Source organism: Mytilus californianus, unplaced genomic scaffold (assembly GCF_021869535.1).
Source record: "Mytilus californianus isolate M0D057914Y unplaced genomic scaffold, xbMytCali1.0.p SCAF_36, whole genome shotgun sequence".
Lineage (NCBI taxonomy): Eukaryota > Metazoa > Mollusca > Bivalvia > Mytilida > Mytilidae > Mytilus > Mytilus californianus.
In genome coordinates, this window is record NW_026262686.1 from 754524 (window position 1) to 777630 (window position 23107).

The 23107-nt window shown below is 31.6% G+C and overlaps 1 protein-coding gene across 14 annotated transcripts; it reads left to right on the forward strand.

Moving 5' to 3' along the window:
• Positions 1-100: 100 nt before the first annotated feature.
• On the forward strand, positions 101-22138 carry LOC127736762 (N-acetylglucosaminyl-phosphatidylinositol de-N-acetylase-like). 14 transcript variants are annotated; one of them, XM_052247340.1, is made up of 7 exons: positions 101-362; positions 3582-3681; positions 4347-4437; positions 13049-13116; positions 14253-14284; positions 17066-17196; positions 19997-22138. In XM_052247340.1, the coding sequence occupies exons 1-7, from the start codon at positions 110-112 to the stop codon at positions 20111-20113; spliced, it is 792 nt and encodes a 263-aa protein (XP_052103300.1). In that variant the 5' UTR covers positions 101-109; the 3' UTR covers positions 20114-22138. The 14 variants fall into 14 exon arrangements, with proteins under 14 accessions (XP_052103300.1, XP_052103308.1, XP_052103313.1 ...); XM_052247348.1 differs by lacking the exon at positions 19997-22138 and adding an exon at positions 19947-19990; XM_052247353.1 differs by lacking the exon at positions 19997-22138 and adding an exon at positions 19847-19917.
• The last annotated feature ends 969 nt before the right edge of the window (positions 22139-23107 follow it).

A 23107-nucleotide genomic window follows, 5' to 3' on the forward strand; every position in this document is an offset into this window, starting at 1 on the left:
TTGAAAATACTAAATAACAAAACTTTAGCCGGTGCCCGGAATTCCTCTTGTCCGTCTCCTACCTCGACTGGATAATAGAAATACCATAAACAAACCGGCCTAAACAAACATGGCGGGATTAAGTGAAATTTTTGAAAAATATTGCCAACAAAGTGCTTTAATTGGGATAGTGTTGATTTATATTGTAACATGCATCTTTACATATTTTGCTTTTATTTGGAGGAAAGTAAAAATCCCCAAATTTCCACGCAAAATACTGCTGATTACAGCTCACCCAGACGATGAATGTATGTTCTTTTCACCAACAGTTCAAGCAGAAACTTCAAAAGGAAACTTTGTATATGTTCTGTGTTTATCTAAAGGTTAATAATATTATTTTGATTCAATTAAAACACTCTACAGCTGAAAAAACACTAAAATGCTTTACAGTTTACTTAATACATGTACATGTATGTATGTACGTAACTTCCTCCGATATGCGAAGCATCTATCAAGAGCTTCGAGGGTACAGTGGAATCCATGTACACTCCCTATAAGTATAAGGATAAATGGAGATGTGTCACTAACTTAGATACAACCCACCACCACTGATTATCCCCAACCCAACACCAAGGGAGTGTTAGGACACATTTCTAGACATATATGCTGTTATTATGGTGGAGGAAGTCGAAGTAAAATGTACATGTACTGGGCTTCTCGGAGGAAGCAAACGAACCGAGGAGATATCTACAGATTGATCACCTGGTGAAAGCCAGGAGCCACTTTGACCTATCTAGTTCAAACTCTGGTCTAAGTACCATGTGAGTACCAGAGATGTGTGTGGGAGGGTGAAAATCTAAGTCTGGATCAATTTCTTATTTGAGGGCTGCCGAATCAGAAAATTAGAGTTCCAAAAGGGATTATTCACAGGGGTACAATAAGGAACTCTTACCCCCTTGGTTCATTCAAATTATATCATTACTGTAACAATTATAAAACAAGACAGAACACAAAATATTAATGAGATGGAAACGGATTAAGGGAAATCATGAATATTGACAAACAAGACATGCAAAAACAGGGATGAATTGACATGATTTGAGCATCCTTAACTGTTTATTCTAGTCTGGATAACATAGTGTTTAAAAAGGAGCTTTCAAAGTAAGTCCATGTCAGAATGACAAACAAAATTATAACCAGGAAGAAAAGACATATTAAAAAAACCCTGAAATTAAAGTAATCGTTATTCTAAGTCAGGTTCTTCATATATAAAAATTAACATTGTACAAAAATGTACATGAGCTCTTTTTAGCTCTTTTAACTGACTGGTATTTAATAATATAACATAATCATCATAATCAATCAATGAAATTAAAACAGTAGTCAAGAGATTGCTCTGTTGCTGACAAAGCCCATTCAATATAGAAAAATGGAACTGCAGACACATACTAGATTACTAGTACAATGTACTGTCTGGAAATCAAAATAGATCCAATGTCAAGCAGATAAATCGCATACCATTTATTTTTTGTCCATGACTACATCACTGTTAACTTTTATTCAGCAATGAAATATAACCTGTCTGTAGCAAAAACAAAATCTTCAATCCCCCCAACATGCCCAAACTCCATTTTCAACAACAAACATTTACTTTGCTTTCTATGTGATATTGTGATCTCATGTTATTTCCTCTGAGAATTCGTAATCATGCAATGGGAGAAAATTTATATCCTGGTATCTATGATGAGTTTATTATACAAAAGTGTTTCTATGTGCTAATTAAGTAGTAATTTGACCCATTGGATGAAGAGGCAAATCAGGAAAATGAAAGAACATACATTTGTAGTCCATAATTGAAAGTTAAAGCCAAAAAAGTTGTTGCTACATGGTGTATGATTTATCTGTTTAACAGATTTTAATTTTAGAAATTTAGACAAAAAATTAATACCCCAAGTCCTCTTTAATGATTACTCTTTGATGTCCAACAGCCCAAGCAAGTCCCAAAAGGACTGTCAGACATCAGTGTAATCTCGATTTTAAAAAAAAAAAACAGTCCACTTTGAACACAATACAGACTCCAACTAGACATTGTGCAACACAAACAAGTTCAGTTCAGCTTCTTGTAAAAAATTTACATAGGTGACAGGGGCATTAAGTGTTACCCTTGACCATCTGTCTGTCCCATTTTTGTTGCTAAGCTTGAGCGGGGGCATTCGTCTCCTCAGACACATTCTTCTTTTATTTTACTATAAAATGGCTTATCAGCATCTGATTCAACCTGGATGGCTGCATGCACCTGCTGACGCTAGTTTGTCCAGCAAAATATTGTTGAATCTATGAAATCTAACTATTTTCATAACACTCATTAGCATGTTAAAGTTACATTCTTAGGCATTTATAATACAGTCAAACCTGCCTTTATGGTCACCTCGTTTCAGCAGTCACCTGTCTCCAACGGTCACTTTCAGACCCTCCCAAACATTTACTGTATATATATATAATTTAACTCTTTTACGCAGTCACCTTATTTTCTCACATTATTAAAACTTTTAACAACAGTCATTTTAATGTTTTTGTTTACCAATATAAGCAAAAAATATATGAGTTCAGTATTGAAGTAAAAATGAGAATTGGAACCCATTTGCCACCGAGATCATGTAAGCGCAGGGGAATTCTTGATTCCCTCATGTTCAATTCTTTCACTTTCCATTAAAAACAGTATCACCGACTTATCTCTCCATGAATATTTACATAATGTACTTTAAAATGTCTGTGTTTATGTTTGATGTTTTTCTGCTTTGTATCGATCTGATGAGTTAAGCCTTTTTCAACGGATTTTTACAGTGTGTTCTTATGATGTGCTGTTACACCACTGTCCTAGGTTAGGGGGAGGGTTGAGCGCTCACAAACATGTTTAACCCCGCCACATTCTTTATGTGCCTGTCCCAAGTCAGGAGCCTGTAGTTCAGTGTTTTTCGTTGTTTCATGTCTGTCATATTTGTTTTTCGTTAATCATGTTAATTGTTTTGTTATAAATTAGGCCGTTTGTTTTCTCAATTGAATTGTTTCAAATTTTTCATGTCAGGCCTTTTATAGCCGACTATACGGTATAAGTTTGTCTCATTGTTGAAGGCCGTACAGTTACCCACTTTATTTGAACTTTGGTGGATAGTTGTCTCATTGGCAATCATACCTCGTCTCCTTATTTTTATGTTTAAAAGTTTTTTTCAATTTACAACTTCGGAATCCACCATTCTTTTTATTTCACTGGCCCAAGAACGATAACTCTACCAATTGAAAACACTAAAACTATTTGCCGTGTACCTGGTCACGATCATTGTCGGAATTGGAATTTTTCAGAATCGCATTTAAAAGGTCACCAGTCTTGAGCAGTCAATTTTAATACTTCCCATGAGTGAATGCGTAATACATGTAATGCAGGTTTGACTGTTTACAAAAATATATATGTGTAAGGCTGTTTTTTTTTAACACAGATCTACATGTTGTGGTCTGTTGTGTTTTTGGATATTCCTGCTATCCTTTCTATGTATTTTTTGTAATTATTGGAATAAGGATGTAAATAATATTAATTTTACTTATAGGTGATTACTATAAAATAGGTGACAAGCGCACGAAAGAACTGATAAAAAGCTGTAGTGTGCTTGGAATTCCTGAAAGAAATATACGCCAAGTAGATCATGCGTAAGTACCAGCTCCCTAAAATATTTAGTGTGAAGTCCTTTGAATTTCTAAAGTCTTCAGTCAGAAAAATAACAAGCTCTCTATAATCATTTTGGAAACCCAGGCTTAGGAATACTTAGGTGAGAAATTGGTTCTCATCTTGGGATTTCCAAAATCTAGCAGGGACTCCATTTCTAAAATATGAGCGGCAGAGATCCATGTACTCTCCCTCTGTTAAGACATGCATCACATGTTGTTATTCCCTTATATAAAATAAATTTTTGCATAAGTATCAATAAAGGTTTCTTTGCTCATCATTATACCCCAACAAAGTTTTAGGGGTATATAGGAATCAGCCTGTCGGTATATTCAGACCAACTTTATCTTTGTTTAATTCACCTTAAATTTTGTAGAATTATTTATCTTAACATTCAAACATCACCATGTTGAAAGCATTTATGATTCTGTTTGCTTAATCCAGAATTATACCCCTTTTACCTTTTAAATTTTGACCAGTTTCAGAAGTTATCAGAACCACTGTTTATCGTATCTACATGAAATTTTATACATATACAATGTAGTTAGATCCATCTTTCATTGTCTTTTTCAGCAAGTTACAAGATAGTCCTGGTTTATATTGGTTTCAAGTCCATAATTTTGTATGCATCTTTCATTGTCTTTTCCAGAAAGTTACCAGATAGTCCCAGCATCGATTGGGATGCAGAGGTTTTAGAAAAAGAAATAATAGCCATTATATATGGATTACAACCTAATAAGGTAAACATCTAAAACAATTTTCTAATCAACAAGTCACAAGTCTGGAAGATTTACAGTCAATTACAGTATGCACAGGAGGTTATTGTTGTCATACTATACAACACAATTTTCAATCTTCAGGAATGACTCTCTATGGTTATCTGTATAAAATGTATATATTTAAGGAATGACTTTAATATTTTTTCTGTCTATGAAGAAATAACCTAAAAAATGTGGTGCACATTGAATAACCTGTGTAGCGGTTTATTTAAAAGTGTGAACCACATTTTTTAGGTTATTTCGAAAAGACAGAAAAAATATTACTGTCATTCCTTATAATTTAATTCTAAATTCCGTTTTTAAGGTCTAAATTTTGAAAAAAAACAGTGACGTCATGGTCACATGACAAAATTATGTCTATGAGCTTATAGGCAAAACACTTTCAGCCAATCAGAAGACGTGTTACATCCAAAATTAAATTATTTAGCTATAATACTATTAAACTACAACAAGTCTTTACTATTTTGTGTGAAAATAAGCTTGAAAAATCATATTACCCAGTATTGCCCAGCCTGTGAAAAACCCAGGTTTTCCTGCTCGGGTAATACTTTGCCAACCCTGCACAAAATCTTGTAAAAACTGAATATGTAGGAGCAACACAAATGACATTTTGCTGCAAATAATATGTAGACAAGGAACATGATTTTTGTCAAAAATAGACCAGCTTGAAGGACAGCTAATAATCATGATAATATTGTATAGAATTAAGCGATTTGACTTGTTATTTTTCACAATTTATGAACATGATGAAATGATTGTCAAAATGAGGTAAGAATTGCTGATCAATTTCGTCACTTAAATTTGTATGAGTAAAACAAAATTGTTATGAAATTTAACTTGACAACAAGAGAGTTGAGAGATACTGGTTTCGGCATTAGTGAGCAGTTTCCTGAAGAAATTAATGACAGACGAAAATCGTTATGGCCATTCTTCCAAGAAGCACGAAGACAGAGTAAAAAAGGCATTCTTTAGGAGGGATCGCCTCTTCATAGATGGAGTTGAATTTTTTCCACCAGAGAAAACCGATCAGCAAAATTCTGGAGTGTCAAGACAACAACCGAGATGAAACTAATATGATGAAGGCGCTTGCCCAAAATCAACGCCAAGAAATAACAATGGCAGACGTTTCAAAAACAATATTAGGACAACCTGGAGGCAAAGATACAGAACGAAGTGACCAGTCAACCGATACCTGTGACTTTCACCTTCGTGATATGAATTTAACTGTAAATAAAACTGACAATATCATTAACCTGTTATGTTTAAACGTATGTGGTATTAAAAATAAATTACTTTACCCTGGATTTAAATCCCTATTGTGTAATCATGATATTATCTGTCTTACAGAAACTAAACTAGATGATTGCGACTTAATCAATTGTGATGAATTTATTTTTAGTTTTAAAAATAGACACAAACTTTCTAACCATAGATCTGGTGGTATTGCTTTAGGTTACCGGAAGTATTTAGAAAAATATATTAAACCTATTGAAACTGAATGCAAATTTGTTTATTCAGGGCTCGACAATAACGCTTGTCCGATTGTCCGGTACCAGAGGAAAAAAAGGTCGGACAAGTAAAAGCTAGATCAAGGTTGTCCGACGGGACAAGTAAAATCATTTTGTAGAAAATAAATTAAATCCAACTTTGATGAACAAAGTATTGAGTAATAAACAAAAAAACAAGAAAAGATAAAAACAAATATTAATTTGACATGTTTACCATGTTTACATATCGATAATTTAAAACTGGTTCTTTGACTGATACTTTATAACAGATAAAACGCGTAATATTCTCGGAAACCAGTCTTGGATGAAATCAAGAATGCGCTTTGTAGATAAGGTAACAAGACAGTTCGGCACCGGCACGGAAACCAATCCTTCCATGTTTGATAGACAGTGTGGCACCGTAGGAGACATTTCGGGACCAAGCCAACCAGTACCTCATTTCCCTACCCTTTTCTGTTGCTTATAATAAATATGATAAATTTTATTTAACAAAAATATTTTTTAAAATAAAAAATGAAGAAATTATTGACCATAAAATTCACAGAATCATATTTCATCATATGTAGACAAAACAATACTTGATTGCGTTTGAATAAACATTTTAATATATTAAAAACAAAGCTGTTTGTTGTAAAGCATTAATCATAATAATCAATATTTTACCAACATGAAAGACCAGGATACAAACCAAATGAGTGTAGACTGACAGGCCTACCAGACTGTGCCTCATGTGCAGAGTCTGATGAGACTTTGGCATTGATGAAAACTAGAACCTAAATCCTGTGACATGACTTGATTCAGTTGTTCTCGACTCATATTTTTGAAAAGGATATCAAGAGATATAAATCAAATTCTATTCTTATGTTCATTGAATCAACTTAAAATGCAAAAAAGGTTAATATTAAGTTTTTTTTTTTGGACAAGTTACAATTTCATTCGGACAAGTAAGTTTTGATGTGTACTTGTCCTATTGGGCAAGTTGAAAAAAAAGTTATTGTAGAGGCCTGTTATTGGTTTACTATTGATAAGAAAGTTTTAAATTTACCTAAAAACGTTTTTATTGGTATAGTTTACATACCACCAGTAAATACAAATTATACATCCGAAAGAAGCTTTTAATGAGATAGAACTTGAACTTCAGAGATTTTCTGAAAAATCTGATTATATTATTTTGGTCGGAGACCTTAACAGTCGAACAGCAAATTTGTCCGATTTTTATGATGAAGATGATATACATGTAGATGATTTTGTTATTGACAACCTTACTGATCAATCTGATTATACTGATGTATATATGTTAGACGATTTAAATATATCAAAAACAAGAAATAATCCAGACAAAGTTGTAAATTGTTATGGTAGAAAGTTTTTTGAATTTTGTAAAAATAACAAAGTATTTATTTTAAACGGTAGAGTTGGTCAAGATGTTACTAATATAGATTATATTGTTTGTACTTCACACTTTTTAAGATGCGAATCGAATTTTGAAGTTCTTCAATTTTCTTAACTTTTTTCTGATGTTCACTCACCTATGAAACTATCTATTAATATGGTGAACCCTTCATTGAACTACACACTACAGAGTTATCCTACCAAGAAGAAAATAAAATTGGAAAATGGAAATTTGAGCAAGTGAATGATTTCAAGAATAACATAGATGTAGACAAAATAAGAAATGTTATTGATGAATTATCTGTTTATAGTAATCAAGAAAATGTAACAAAATATGAAATAAATACTGTAGTTACAAATATTACTGATATTTTAATTGATTCTGCAAAAGCAACATTTGGTACACATAATTTTAATAGAAATATGCTGAATTGTAATAGAAAGCATAATAAACAATGGTATAATTTTGATTGTAAAAAGGCAAAGAAAGAACCGAGAAAGGCACAAAGAATGTATAAACATTATGGGTCAAATTTATTTAAAGAAAGATTACGACACTGTGAATATTACTATAAAAGTGTAATGGATGAAAACATTAAGAAGTATAATAAAGAAATAAGTGATAATATGAAAAAATTAAAATCCAAAAATCCCAAAGAATTTTGGAAACTTTTTAACAGAGGTAGACAACGAGAAAAAAGCAATATATCTATTGAAACTTTATTTAATTTTTTTAAAGAATTGAATGAAAACAAAATTGAAGACACGTTTGTCATCGATAATGATTTGAACTCAAATCATGTAAATGAGACACTGAATGGTGTAATTACACATGACGAAATTATCAAAGCTATTAAAAAGGCGAAAAACAACAAATCGCCAGGTGAAGATAAAATAATCAATGAATATGTTGCAAATTCTCTTGACAGTATGATTGATGTATATTCTAAATTGTTTAATCTTATTTTTGATACGGGTATTCTGCCGGAGGCCTGGCTTATTGGAAACATAATACCAGTGTTCAAGAACAGAGGATGTCAATTAGAAGCAAAAAATTATAGGCCTATTACTTTATTGTCAAGCCTCGGTAAGATTTTTACATCTATTTTTAATGATAGATTGGGTGAATTTGTTGATGAACTAAATATCTTGAACGAAAACCAAGCAGGCTTCCGACAGGGCTACTCTACCAACGATCATATTTTTTTCATTATATGCACTCTTCGAGTTGCTATATGTGTCAAACGAAAAAAATTACATTGTGTATTCGTTGATTTTGAAAAAGACTTTGACTTTGTTCAAAGAAACTCACTTCTGTATAAGCTTGTTTTAAATAAGATAACTGGTAAATTTCTTAGAATTGTAGAAAATTTGTATAAAGATGTTAAATCAAGAGTTGTACATAATAATGAAGCATCTGACATGTTTGTAAGTGATATTGGAGTCTGCCAAGGAGAAAATCTTTCTCCTTTATTATTTTCTTTATACTTAAATGATCTTCATGAATTTTTAGAAAATAGTGATTTAAAAGGTATAAAATTTACGACAAAAGAGACGATTTTTCATTCCCTATTGTTAATTTTCCTTTTTTAGACGGCGATGTTCCTTTGGCTCCATCATACGGTGTTTATATATCCCAACTCGTTCGTTATGCCCGTGTGTGTAGTGATGTCATAGATTTTAACGAACGTAATCAATGCATCACTGGTAAATTATTATATCAGGGATTTCGTTACCATAAATTATATAAAACTTTTGCTAAGTTCTTTCATAGATACAAAGATTTGATTAGTAAATTTGGCTGTACTTGTAGAAAACTGATTAAAAACGGTATTTCACATCCTAAATTTTACGATAATATTGTACTTAAAGCGCGGAAATCACTATGTGATCCGTGTAAACTCATCGAACCTTTAAACAAACTTATTAGTAAAGGTTATCTTACCAATGTTGTAATTAGATCTTTGAATATAGTTTACATTGGCACTAATATCGATTTTGTCATCAGCAAATTAAACCATAACTAAATTTGTATTCTTTTCAAACGGGATGTATTAAGACACACCCACGTTCGTTTTGATCTATAAAGAGGTTAAACTCCTAACTATCCTACTGTCTGTCGATACATTTATTTTTGGCATTGCACTAGTCATGTCTTCTTTGACTGTCCATGACGTTAAAATACTAAATCCCTGGGATGTGTTTTAGTTGATTTTAGTCTCTGATGCATGATTTTTTATTATTAATTGTTTTGGCTTTTTACTAGCTGTCAGTAACTGCGAGTACTCTCAAATCGTACTTTCTTGTTTATTTGACCTGTTGATACTAATTGTATTGCTTTTTTTGTTAATTAATGTTATTCAGGGTTATATCTGGTCTATATACCAGCTTTTATAAGTGTTTGGTATTACTATAAATTTTCACTTCGTACTATGAACATCAAAATTATTTATTTTGTAAAAATATTTCCTTTCTCTATTGGAACTGTATACGTATACCTAACAACAAAATTATTTTCATTTACCTGTGTTTAAAGTTATTGCAAACAGCTGATATTTTTGTTCGAGCATATTGTTTTTCTTTAATTGTTTAACATTTCATACCGATATAACATGTTACTTTTATTATTCTTCCCTTAGTTTATTTATTTTGTATTTACATTGTATCATAGGTCAAATTTATTTGTTCAGTGTATGTTCAATGGTGTTAATATGTCCTTTGATTGAGTTAAGCTATTTCAGTTGATATTTTATAGTGTGTCTTTCTATGTTGTGATGTTACACTATTGTTTCAGAAAAAGGGTGAAGGTTTGGTACCATCAAAAAGTTTAAACCTGCTGCATTTGTTTGCACCTGTCCTAAGTCAGGAATCTGATGTTCAGTAGTTGTCGTTCGTTCATGTGGTTCATAAGTGTTTCTCATTTTTTATATAGATTAGACCGTTGGTTTTCCCGTTTGAATGGTTTTACACTAGTAATTTTGGGGGCCCTTTATAGCTTACTGTTTGGTGTGAGCCAAGGCTCCGTGTTGAAGACCGTACTGTGACCTATAATGGTTTACTTTTATAAATTTTGACTTGGATGGAGAGTTGTCTCATTGGCACTCATACCACATCTTCTTATATCTATATACTTTCAATTACTTCTGATATAGAAGATGAACTGGATATTTATTTTAAGATATTTGTCTTATTGTATGCTGACGATTCGATTTTACTTGCTGAGACAAGCACAGATTTGCAATTACTTTTAAATAGTTTTTCTCAATATTGTGAAAAGTGGAAACTTAAAATTAATGTTAACAAGACAAAGGTAATGATATTTTCAAAAGGTAGACCACAGAATAATTTGAAGTTTTATATTAATAACGAAGAGATAGAAATTGTTAAGAACTATAAATACCTTGGTGTAATATTCTATAGAAATGCTTCTTTTTTTGCAACTAGAAAATATCTTAAAGACCAAGCTACTAGAGCTATGTATTGTGTTATTAAGAAGTGTAGATCTAACCATCTATCTATAGAATGCCAGCTCGATATGTTTGATAAAGCTGTTTTACCGATACTTTTATCATGTTTATATGGGGCCGAAATCTGGGGATACGAAAATCTTGGCATTTTGGAAAGGGTACATTTGAGTTTTTGTAAACATGTTTTACGGTAAAAAAGATTGACTCCAAATTTTATGGTTTACGGGGAATTGGGAAGATATCCTATTTCTTTATACGTTAAATTACAGATGATAAAATTTTGGTGTAACCTTCTTGATAACACACTTGATAACAAGATTTCGTCAATGTTATATAAGTTGATATATATTAATTTTAATAAGTATGGAATTGAAAACAAATGGTTGTTATGTATCAAAAGTATTTTTGATAATTGTGGAATGTCAAACATATGGCAAAATCAAGATTGTATCTCAAAAAAATGGTTTGTATTAAGCATTGAACAAAAGTTAAAAGATCAGTTTTGACAAGAATGGCTAGAAATGTAAATCAATCATCAAAAGGTCTATGTTATAAATTATTCAAAACAGAACTTAAATTTGAAAATTATATTTCAATTTTATCGTTAAATAATGCACTGAAACTATGTAAATTTAGATGTGGCAATCACCGTTTGCTAGTGGAGACAGGGAGGTGGCAAAATGTTCAAAGACCCAAGAGACTATGCCACCTTTGTGAATCTACTGACATCGGCGATGAATTCCATTATGTAATGTCTTGTCCTTTTTTCAAAAAAGAACGATATAAATATTTACCACACTATTGTTGTACAAATGTTAATATTCTTAAATTTAAAAATGTATTCGCTACAGTCAATATTGTCTTACTAGAAAAATTATGTAGATTTATAAACTATATATCAGTGAAAGTCTGTCCTCCTGGTTAAATTACATTTATTTATGTATATTTCACACATGCATAATATGTTGTATTTTGTTTATATTTTCATCTCTGTAACTATGTTATTTAGTTAATGAGAATAAAGATCTATCTAAAGATCTATCTATCTATCTACATGTTTATGGCCAGTTTACCCAAGCTAATTATTGGTCACAACAGGTGTCATAATTTAGTTAATTTGCTTATCCGATTAATGATACTAAAAATTAATGCATCTAAATAAAATCTGTCAGTCAACATTTCCATTTGGATAAATTTTCATACGACCATAATTAGTTAAGTTTATCGTTGTTTCTGGATAAAATCATAATTTACAGAGACACACTCCCCCCACCCAATTCTATCATTTCATTCCAAGAAAGATAGCTGAATTATCATTTTTACCAAAAATGAAATACCTACTCAAGATATGTCTACATCCCTCAGACTAAAGGACATATAGGTTTAGTAGGTCTTTTGAATTGTGGTGTAAAGGTAAAGGAGTCTTATGGGGAGAGAGGGGTCTCCATTTCCTGTATTCTTTATTTTTTAGGCCATTTTTCTCTTTTTTCTATACTTAATCATCTATCATGTCCATTATTTCCTATTTTTTATATTTTTTGACCCAATTTTCTCTATCCTTTATTTTGATTATACACATTTTCTCTGTTCTGTATCATTTAAGCTAAGGACAGGATTATTTACTATATAAATCATTCAGATGTATTGTATAAAGTGTTTTCTTAGATCAAATATACAATGTACTTAAGGTGGATAGTTGTCTCATTGGCATCATACCACATCTCCTTTTTTTTTATAATAAAAGATGCTTTGCAACTCTATTTTTTATTTTCATTTCAATGTTTACCTTTTTTAAGCAGTAGTGTTAATAGCTGTTCTAGATGTCAAATAGTAACTATTCTTATGTGATATGTATCTTTTGAAGCATAACAGCTGTTTTGTTTTAATCTCTTTCGTTATATTTTTATTTGTAAATGAAATGCTTAAAAAGAAAATGTAAGTACATATTAAACATGGATGCTTTCTTCATGTATTTAAGCCTTTGCAATAAATGCCTGAGTCCTATCGTGAAACTGCTGCCCCAAAAAAGTAGGTTTTGTTATCACACAAAAGTGACTCAAGCCCTCAAAAGCTAAAACCCTGCTTAAGTACATGCTCAATATAAGCTCAGTATCTGCAGCAACAGAAAGAAAAAGGAGTTAAAATTGGAAGGTAAAACGTTTGCTACAACTATGAAATTGAATGATGACTGTTGTATATTTTCAGGTAATCACATTTGACAGTAATGGTGTAAGTGGACACATAAACCACACAGCTCTTTATAACTGTATACAGTAAGTAACAATTTGTTTCATTTAAGGATGTACTTAGGTGAAATTAAAAAAAACTAGAATTTAAAATTGATACTATAAGTCAAAAGAGCATTAGTTAAGGAACAAAATAAGCTAAAAATATTGATAGGTTATGGAGCTCCTTTTCGAGATATTTAATTTTTTAAAAATGGCGGGAAAAGGCTGACTCGTCCTTTTACCTTATATTTGCATTGGTATTATTTGGGTCTCAAATTGAAAGAAAAGAAATCTAGAATCTGCTTAAATTTTGGTAAATGACCTTTTATGAGTTATTGAAGTCTTATTTGTAAAGAAAAATGGGTGTTATAGGGCAAAATATTTTACCCTGTATCGTAGGAAAAAAACAAAGGCGTCCGAACATTTGACAAAAATTCCTAAACCTCACCTAAGTACATCCTTAAAGCCATTTAAACCTAATTCTGTGAAAAGTATGTACATGATGTAGTGTATTAAAAAAAATTTGCAAAATAAAATTTTGTGTGATACCAAAACCTACCTTTTTTTGGGGCAGCAGTTTTACATGATAGGGCTCGGGCAGTTATTACATGGGCTTATATACATGTACTTAATGTTATTACATGGGCTTATATACATGTACTTAATGTACATTTGTTCTGTTTTAACCGAGTTTTCCTATGAAAATCTGGTATGGCCTGTTCCATAAAAACATGGCATTTTATGTCGTTTCAATGCAATAACTTGTGAATTGTTCAACCAAAGCTTTTCAAATTTAAATATGTTGTTTCTCATAGCCAAATTGAGGTCAAGTTATAAATTGAAGATTTTCTCTTTTTACAGCCTATATTACTATTTAATCCATTTCTTGATTCTTTAACATTTAGTCTACTAAGATCTGGAGCAGGTCTTTTAGTTTGAAATGCTAAAGAGTTTGTGTTTTGTTCTATTTGACTAACTTTACACAGAATTTATAGAAATATAGGTTAAGAAAATTTTATGAAAATTGTACTCCTCTAGAATTTCTTTTTAATACCTGCATATCTGAAGCTTATTCTCAACTGTACACTTGCATTGAAATATTTATGATTGACCAGACATATTGCATAAACTAATTATTAACTAATTATTTACTATCTTATTTTACATTTTTTATGTTTTAGGGATATATGTGGGAAAAATAGAATGCCTAGACGTAAGTATTATTACATATAAATTAGAGGCGAAAGATACCAAAGGGATAGTCAAACTCTTTTAGTCGAAAATAAATGGAAAACGCCATGGCAAAAAAAAAAAAACGACCAAAAGATAAACAACAGTACACAAAACACAACATAGAAAACTAAAGACTGAGCAACACAAACCCCACTGAAAACCGGGGATAAGCAGTTTTTGCTCCACATGTGGCACAGGGCTTCCAAAATTTCCTGACGACAGCCGGACATTTTTCAAAGAAATATTTTTGATGGTCAATGATCAGCTGTATACTTAAATGTAACTGAGAGGATGCATAAATTGATATATGTGTCTAAATAATTAGTAGTGTTATATGCAATAAAATTATTTATAACTGTTTTGTTTTCTTCATTCTAAAAATAAATAAAATATTATCCTCGGTATTGTGTCATTTTTCTGTGTATCGTAATACAGTAACCATCATTGCATCAATCAGCTTCAGTACCTGACTGTTCTCATGTTTTTGTTTCTGTTTATATAATCTATCTTCTCTCTGTGAGTACTTAACACTTTGTAAATTAAGGCCATCTTATTTGAAACTGTTGATGTTGGCTTTAATTGCAGTACAACTTGATCATCAATACACGTGATACTTTTCTTTTTGTGTATTGATTACCTGACCACGTGACTTTTACAACTGATGCGGTATTTATAGATAACATTGAGGAGGCCCGATGAAGGATATTGTTTTAAACCGTGTAAAATCTACTGAACAGTGATAACATTTTTCTTTGTACAATTTCCCAACCTGATTTAGAAAATAAGGAATAAATAAAAACATACTCAGTTGATAAATAATTTAATGAATAACAACATGATATTTTATGTAAGCATATAACAACAATAAAATGTCAGAAGAGCACAATGCTGACAAACACACGCAATAAATATTACAATGAGCACATTGAAAAGAAGCACAGATCACAGCACAAGATTAGAGTTCATTTAGTCTAATTAAAGATTTTACATTCATGAGCTTGCTAAATGCATTGTTCTGATAAACATGGCGGTTACGAACGGATTGCCATTTGCGGATAGCAGGAACAGGGTCAAAGTCTTTAACATCTACACCTACTAAGCTTATCCTCATAAGTTGATCTAAAGCGTCAATACCTAGACTACACCTTAGTCGATCATAATTCCCACGGCGGGACTTAACTTTACGTCGGACATCACCTCTTTCTCTATAACATCGGAAATTGTCTGAATAAATTCAAAGCAGGCATTGTTCTCTTGATATAATTTAGAAGTGATCACGGCACCATTTAACTTAGTTAAATCATTTATTGACTGAAATTTGTCCATTGGTTTTTCCTATATATTTTAGTAAATTTTCCCCTTGAGAGTACCCCAGTATTTAACACGATGTACTGTGTTAAATAAAATAATATATATCATACTTATTCATTTATAAATATCCTTATTTGAAGAATAACTTTTAAATATCAGGATACTTTTAAAACTGAATGCTCATTTAAAATAATATCTATAAAGCGTAATTAAATAGGATGTTGTTCCATACACGCTTACATGTTTGACCTCGTTTACCGGATTACCTTTATGTACATTGTTATGCATCATTAATTCTATTGATAAAGACAAGCTAAGGACACCTCATCAAAGGTAACAAACCTGTAATCAGTGAATGATTTATGGCTTCAATATAACTTATTGAAGGGATAATTGTTTGACAGCTTGATGTTATTTAAATAAAAGAAAACGTGTTTTTTCTACTTTTTATTGATGTACACAAGCTAAAGACCAAGCGGTACATTTATGTACCCAGAGGATTAGACTAACTGAGACACTTCAAAGTATCTGAAATATGCTGCTTCTGTTTTATTAAACCCAATTATGACCGAAATATCTTTGTGAAATAGATTGCCACAATTATAAACTAAAATGCCCAAACGGACATGCCCAAAGCCCCAAACGGACATTTTTATCGATCGATAGTTGGTAAAAATTGAAATGACCGTTTCATGAAAATGCCTTGAATAACAAAATGTGCCACACCAATTCTATTTGACCGTTTGAGGCTGAGAGCAGCCGGTCTTTTTATGAAAGTTTCGGTCAAGTCCGGAATATATGACCGTTTTGGAAGCCCTGATGTGGCACCTGTCGTGTTGCTCATGTAAGTACAAACTCGATGATAAGTCTACTCCAGAGGGTCACATTCGAGGAAAAGAGGAGAGGGTTGTCTTAACAATTGGAAAATATCTGTCACCTTCTGTGAAACAGATATTTCATAACGGTCAACTAAATCGTGATGGATAAGAATATTATAATTAGAACGGATTGTCTTTATCCCAAAATTCTGTAAATCCTGTACATGTATATATATATATAAACGCCTAAAAAGTGTACAAAACAACACCAATATTAAAAATGAAACATGTAATGTACCGGTATTTATCTATAAATATTTCGAAAATATTTATAGATACTAACATTTCATGTTTCTTTTTTTTTTAAATTGGTTTTGTTTTGTACACTTTTTAGGCGTTTATATAATTTATTTAAGGTGTACAGGTATTGTTACTCGTAAGGATCCAACGCCCTCGTAAGAAAGATCGTTGACTAATATCTAGACGTTTTATATATATATATTCTGTATTTTTGCTTCTCTACATTTGTAGTGTCAACTTTAATATACATGTACAGTTATTTGCTACATTTCTGTTAAAGACTCTTGCTGCATTAAACCTTCAACAATATATTTCTATGTCTTTTTGTCTAGATACCAGAGTATTTGTATTAAAGACTACTTCCATTTTAAGAAAGTATTTATCAATATTGGACCTGCCTTTAGCTTATCTTATATCGAAAAGAACATTTGTATCTACTCCATTACAGACATTTTATGCATGGGTAAGTATGCTACATCATTGTGTGATTCAACCACTAGCAATCTCTGCATAGGTCAGTGAATTTTAAATTAAACTACTTAATTTGATTTTGATGTAAAGATTGTCATATACTTCCTAGTTTTCTAGCAGAAAAAAAATTTTGTTTTTGTTTTTATGAAATAAGACCTGGTACAAAAAGAGAAGCAGAAACCACTGACACTTTCCTGAGAACCTGAGTTCACTCCTTTTTTCTTCTAACATTTGTCGAATATGATAAAAGTGTTGCAAACATTAAAGATTCTTTAACTAAACAGTCTTCAACAATAAAATACAATATTTGATTGAATAGATTAAACAGAAACTAAAGACCTACTGTCAACACCAAATTTTCTTTATGGAAATCTTTACAAATTTATATGTCCTGCAACAGAATGTCGGTCGGGTGGCATTTTGTTTTCCCCTGTCCGTCCAACATAGGGTACACAGTTTGTCCAGCTAATTCCTCCTTCAGTTTTGAAGCCCAAACTTTTATATAATGCAGTATGTTAGTGCATATACAAAAGGTGTGTGTTTTGTCAGGATTTTGATTTTCTTTAAATTTTCCACAAATGACAGAATTTTGAACTTTGTCATTTTTGGGAGAAATTATACATGCAGGGTACATATGGTTTGTTTGGCTAATTTCTTATTCTTCAAGCTAGCTAGAACTTTTTTTCTTTTTTTTTTATTCTCAGACAATTTATGTTCATTCTGTCTATATACCTTAAAAATGTTATCATATTATTATTAATATAATATAAGAAAGTGTTAATAAATAATTACGAATAAGTCTAAATTGAAAACAACGTTCAAATCTATGATTGCGTTGGATAAAAACCGCAATTTTTATACGTGTGCATGCAAAACAAATTTCTTGGTAGAGGGGTCTAAATACAGCACAAACAACATTTCCAAAAGACCAAAAAAGTGATAAAGTATATTTAAACAAAACCCATTTGACTAACAGGTCGAACAACGGATGTTCTTAAACCCTGCTGACTGCCATTGGCGATTGCCAAATAAACGGATCACAAGATGTAACAAAATGGATTTTTATTATTAATTTAATACCAAACAGAAAACAATAAACTTGCAGAAAAGATGGTATACCGCAAACATGAGGTGCAATAATTTGTACACTTTTTCGGTCTTTTGGAAAATAAATAATTATGTATATATTAAAGAATGTTATTTGTTTATTTCAGAGAGCCATGTTTGCACACAGGAGTCAGTTGATGTGATTTGTTTATTTCAGAGAGCCATGTTTGCACACAGAAGTCAGTTGATGTGATTTGTTTATTTCACAGAGCCATGTTTGCACACAGAAGTCAGTTAATGTGATTTGTTTATTTCAGAGAGCCATGTTTGCACACAGGAGTCAGTTGATGTGATTTGTTTATTTCAGAGAGCCATGTTTGCACACAGAAGTCAGTTGATGTGATTTGTTTATTTCAGAGAGCTATGTTTGCACACAGGAGTCAGTTAGTGTGATTTTTTTTATTTCAGAGAGCTATGTTTGCACACAGGAGTCAGTTGATGTGATTTGTTTATTTCAGAGAGCCATTTTGCACACAGAAGTCAGTTAATGTGATTTGTTTATTTCAGAGAGCCATGTTTGCACACAGGAGTCAGTTGATGTGATTTGTTTATTTCACAGAGCCATGTTTGCACACAGAAGTCAGTTAATGTGATTTGTTTATTTCAGAGAGCTATGTTTGCACACAGAAGTCAGTTGATGTGATTTGTTTATTTATTTCAGAGAGCCATGTTTGCACACAGGAGTCAGTAGATGTGATTTGTTTATTTCAGAGAGCCATGTTTGCACACAGGAGTCAGTTGATGTGATTTGTTTATTTCAGAGAGCCATGTTTGCACACAGAAGTCAGTTAATGTGATTTGTTTATTTCAGAGAGCTATGTTTGCACACAGGAGTCAGTTAGTGTGATTTGTTTATTTCAGAGAGCTATGTTTGCACACAGGAGTCAGTTGATGTGATTTGTTTATTTATTTCAGAGAGCTATGTTTGCACACAGAAGTCAGTTGATGTGATTTGTTTATTTATTTCAGAGAGCCATGTTTGCACACAGGAGTCAGTTGATGTGATTTGTTTATTTCAGAGAGTCATGTTTGCACACAGGAGTCAGTTGATGTGATTTGTTTATTTCAGAGAGCCATGTTTGCACACAGAAGTCAGTTGATGTGATTTGTTTATTTCAGAGAGCTATGTTTGCACACAGGAGTCAGTTAGTGTGATTTGTTTATTTCAGAGAGCCATGTTTGCACACAGGAGTCAGTTGATGTGATTTGTTTATTTATTTCAGAGAGCTATGTTTGCACACAGAAGTCAGTTGATGTGATTTGTTTATTTATTTCAGAGAGCCATGTTTGCACACAGGAGTCAGTTGATGTTATTTGTTTATTTCAGAGAGCCATGTTTGCACACAGAAGTTAGTTGATGTGATTTGTTTATTTCAGAGAGCCATGTTTGCACACAGGAGTCAGTTGATGTGATTTGTTTATTTCAGAGAGCTATGTTTGCACACAGGAGTCAGTTGATGTGATTTGTTTATTTATTTCAGAGAGCTATGTTTGCACACAGAAGTCAGTTGATGTGATTTGTTTATTTATTTCAGAGAGCCATGTTTGCACACAGGAGTCAGTTGATGTGATTTGTTTATTTCAGAGATCCATGTTTGCACACAGGAGTCAGTTGATATGGTTTGTTTATTTCAGAGAGCCATGTTTGCACACAGGAGTCAGTTGATGTGATTTGTTTATTTCAGAGAGCCATGTTTGCACACAGAAGTCAGTTGATGTGGTTTAGAATTCTCTATCTGATGTTCTCCAATTATATGTTTGTTAATTCACTACAAGAAGTTTGTCACCATGGAGATTGTTAAACAGACAATTTTAACCATGGTTATGGTGCTTTAGGAAAGCCTGTTTTTCACAGATATTAGCTGCAAGAAAGCCATTTTTTCACAGATATTAGCTGCAAGAAAGCCATGTATTCACAGATATTAGCTTATGTTGTTAAGATTATTTGTATGTTCTATGATTACATATTTGTTAATGTCTTCAAACAGTTTGTGATGCTGGAAATTGTAAGACATAGTTTTGCAGTCATGTTTTTTATGTTAGTATTTGGAACATATTTTGTTGTAGCTTTAGGTAGGGAGTCCCTTAAAGTGTTGATCTATACTCTATTGGATGAAACACAAAAGCATACATTATAATTATGAAAAATGTGATAGATTGAAATTATTCATACATATTCAAATTTTTTACTTACAATCAAAAGAATCACAACACTATATATTCTAAATTTTTAAATAGTGATTAAGCTTTGATAATTGTATGTTATAGACATCTTTTAGAAAAATATCCTTAAAATATTTAAATGAAGCCTTGGCTCATATTTAAATATAATTAATAAGATCTCAAAATGAGGCTATTTTGGCAGAATTTCAAGTTTTGCATGGAATACAAAAATTTGAACAATTAAATCAAATATAAAAGTCAAAATTTTTAAATGCTTATACTTTATAGACTTATGTCTTCTGAACCTCTGAAGGATGTTATTTGATAGATTTACAATACTTTAGATTTTCAAATTTAAGGAGCTAAATAAGTGGCCTTATCATACCTTCTCTTCAGATTTCGAAAACTGAAGTAAAAATCCTGAAATCCTTAGTTCAGGTCAGGTTGAGGTTATTCATTGTCATTTGATTATAAATTTTGCTTTATTTTTTATATCACATCAACATTTAACTTTCATTCATTGTTTTACAAATGTCATGTTTATTTTACGTCAGTGAGAATTCATGACGGATATGAATTAGGACTGTTCCTTTTAAAACATATATGGGAACAGGGAAGGCAAGTTGAATTTGTTCACTATGGTTGGTATGGAATATCACATTGTACAAGTTTATAATGTATGCAGGTCCCAAAATTGTTTCTATGGGTGGTTACTCTTACGTTAAAAGTGCCTTCCCTTTGTACCATGTATGTTTTTGAGTCAAATTTTGAGTCATTAGTGAAAATTAAAGCAATTTCAGATTTCCTTCCCTGGAAAATAATTAAAAAATTGCAGTAGTTGATATTTTTTTGTGTCAGCTGTTATTATTTCTGATTACCTTAAAAACTAAATGACTGATATTCTTTATGCTTAATGTCCAGTTTCTTAATATTTATGCCTATCAATGTGTCCAAATTTCAGCCACACCAGACAAATATGACTGTTTCTGAACACTAAATTGTAAATCAGATTTTTAACCTTTTAGCTCACAAGGAAACCAGCTTTAAGGGGAAATGTATCCAATTGGCTAGAGGTATAGGGGGAGGGTTGAGATCTCATAAACATGTTTAACCCCGCCGCATTTTTGCGCCTGTCCCAAGTCAGGAGCCTCTAGCCTTTGTTAGTCTTGTATTATTTTTAATTTTAGTTTCTTGTGTACAATTTGGAGTTTAGTATGGCGTTCATTATCACTGAACTAGTATATATATTTGTTTAGGGGCCAGCTGAAGAACGCCTCTGGGTGCGGGAATTTCTCGCTGCATTGAAGACCTGTTGGTGACCTTCTGCTGTTGTCTGTTCTATGGTCGGGTTGTTGTCTCTTTGACACATTCCCCATTTCCATTCTCAATTTTATTTCCATTAATCCTTTGTACAGTGCAATGCATTTGTTAATTTTGAAGGTATTGATTCAGGACTTATTTTTTACATCTTTAGTGACCACTTAGTTTTCATAAATTATGTGCAATATAATTATTTAAAAGATGAGTCATTCCTTTTTTATATAGATATAAAGATATAAGAAGATGTGCATATTTTTATCTTTTCTCTCTTATTAAAGCTATTCTGTGGACATTTGGTAGATGTCTTTAATTAAATTATTTATATTTTAATGTGTTAGTCCTGCTTGTCAATTCTTTATATATAGACATTTGGTAGATGTCTTTTATTAAATTATTTATATTTTAATGTATTAGTCCTGCGTGTCAATTCTTTATACATAGACTATATGTTGCCCTTTATACATGTATGTCTTTTGCTGTTTTTCTGTGTTGTTTGAATGCTGTTTAATCAATATATATCTGACATCTCCTTTTATTCTATTTGAATATATTTTCAAAAAATGTTTCATCTGAATTAATTTATTTACATATGTTTAAATGAAAATCCATTCATGTGTGAATTGATTGTAGCACTTTTAGAAGATTTGATTTGTGTTATTGATGTTTTAAACCAATCATTTTGTTTTGTCACAAACATTGTAACTAACTTCTATGCAATTAAGGAATAAAATGATATTTTTATGTAAAAAAAAACAATCATCTTGATTAAGTTTTTTATTTCTTGTACTTGGTCCACCATAACCCATTTTTGCTGATGTGGCATTAATCTCTTATCGACCAATCTATTATTGCTATAAAGATTTTGGTTTAACAACTTTCAAAAAGCAACTTGCCAACACAAAAAAAGAGAAATTTTAGGTTGTTTTTTTCCATTTAATAGATTGTGTGATTGATTTCTGCTTTATGTCCAGCACCAGAATCTATATAATTATGCAAAATCAGTGAGCTTTGTTCAAAAATGTCCAAGATTTAAATGATGCTGACTATAAAATAACGAATGGAACTTATATGCATTTTTTTTCAATAAGCTTAACATTGCTATGTCATAAATATTATGTCAGTGAGACATTTCTATGTCCACACTTTTAAATGCTTGAAATCTTAAATGCATTTCATTGTAAAATATTTCTGTTTCCACACTTTTTACCGATAACACCATTTTAATGTTTTCCAAATGTTATGTGAATGAGATATTTTATGTATTCACACTTTTTACCCATCACAGCATTTTATTGTCATGAATTTTATGTGAG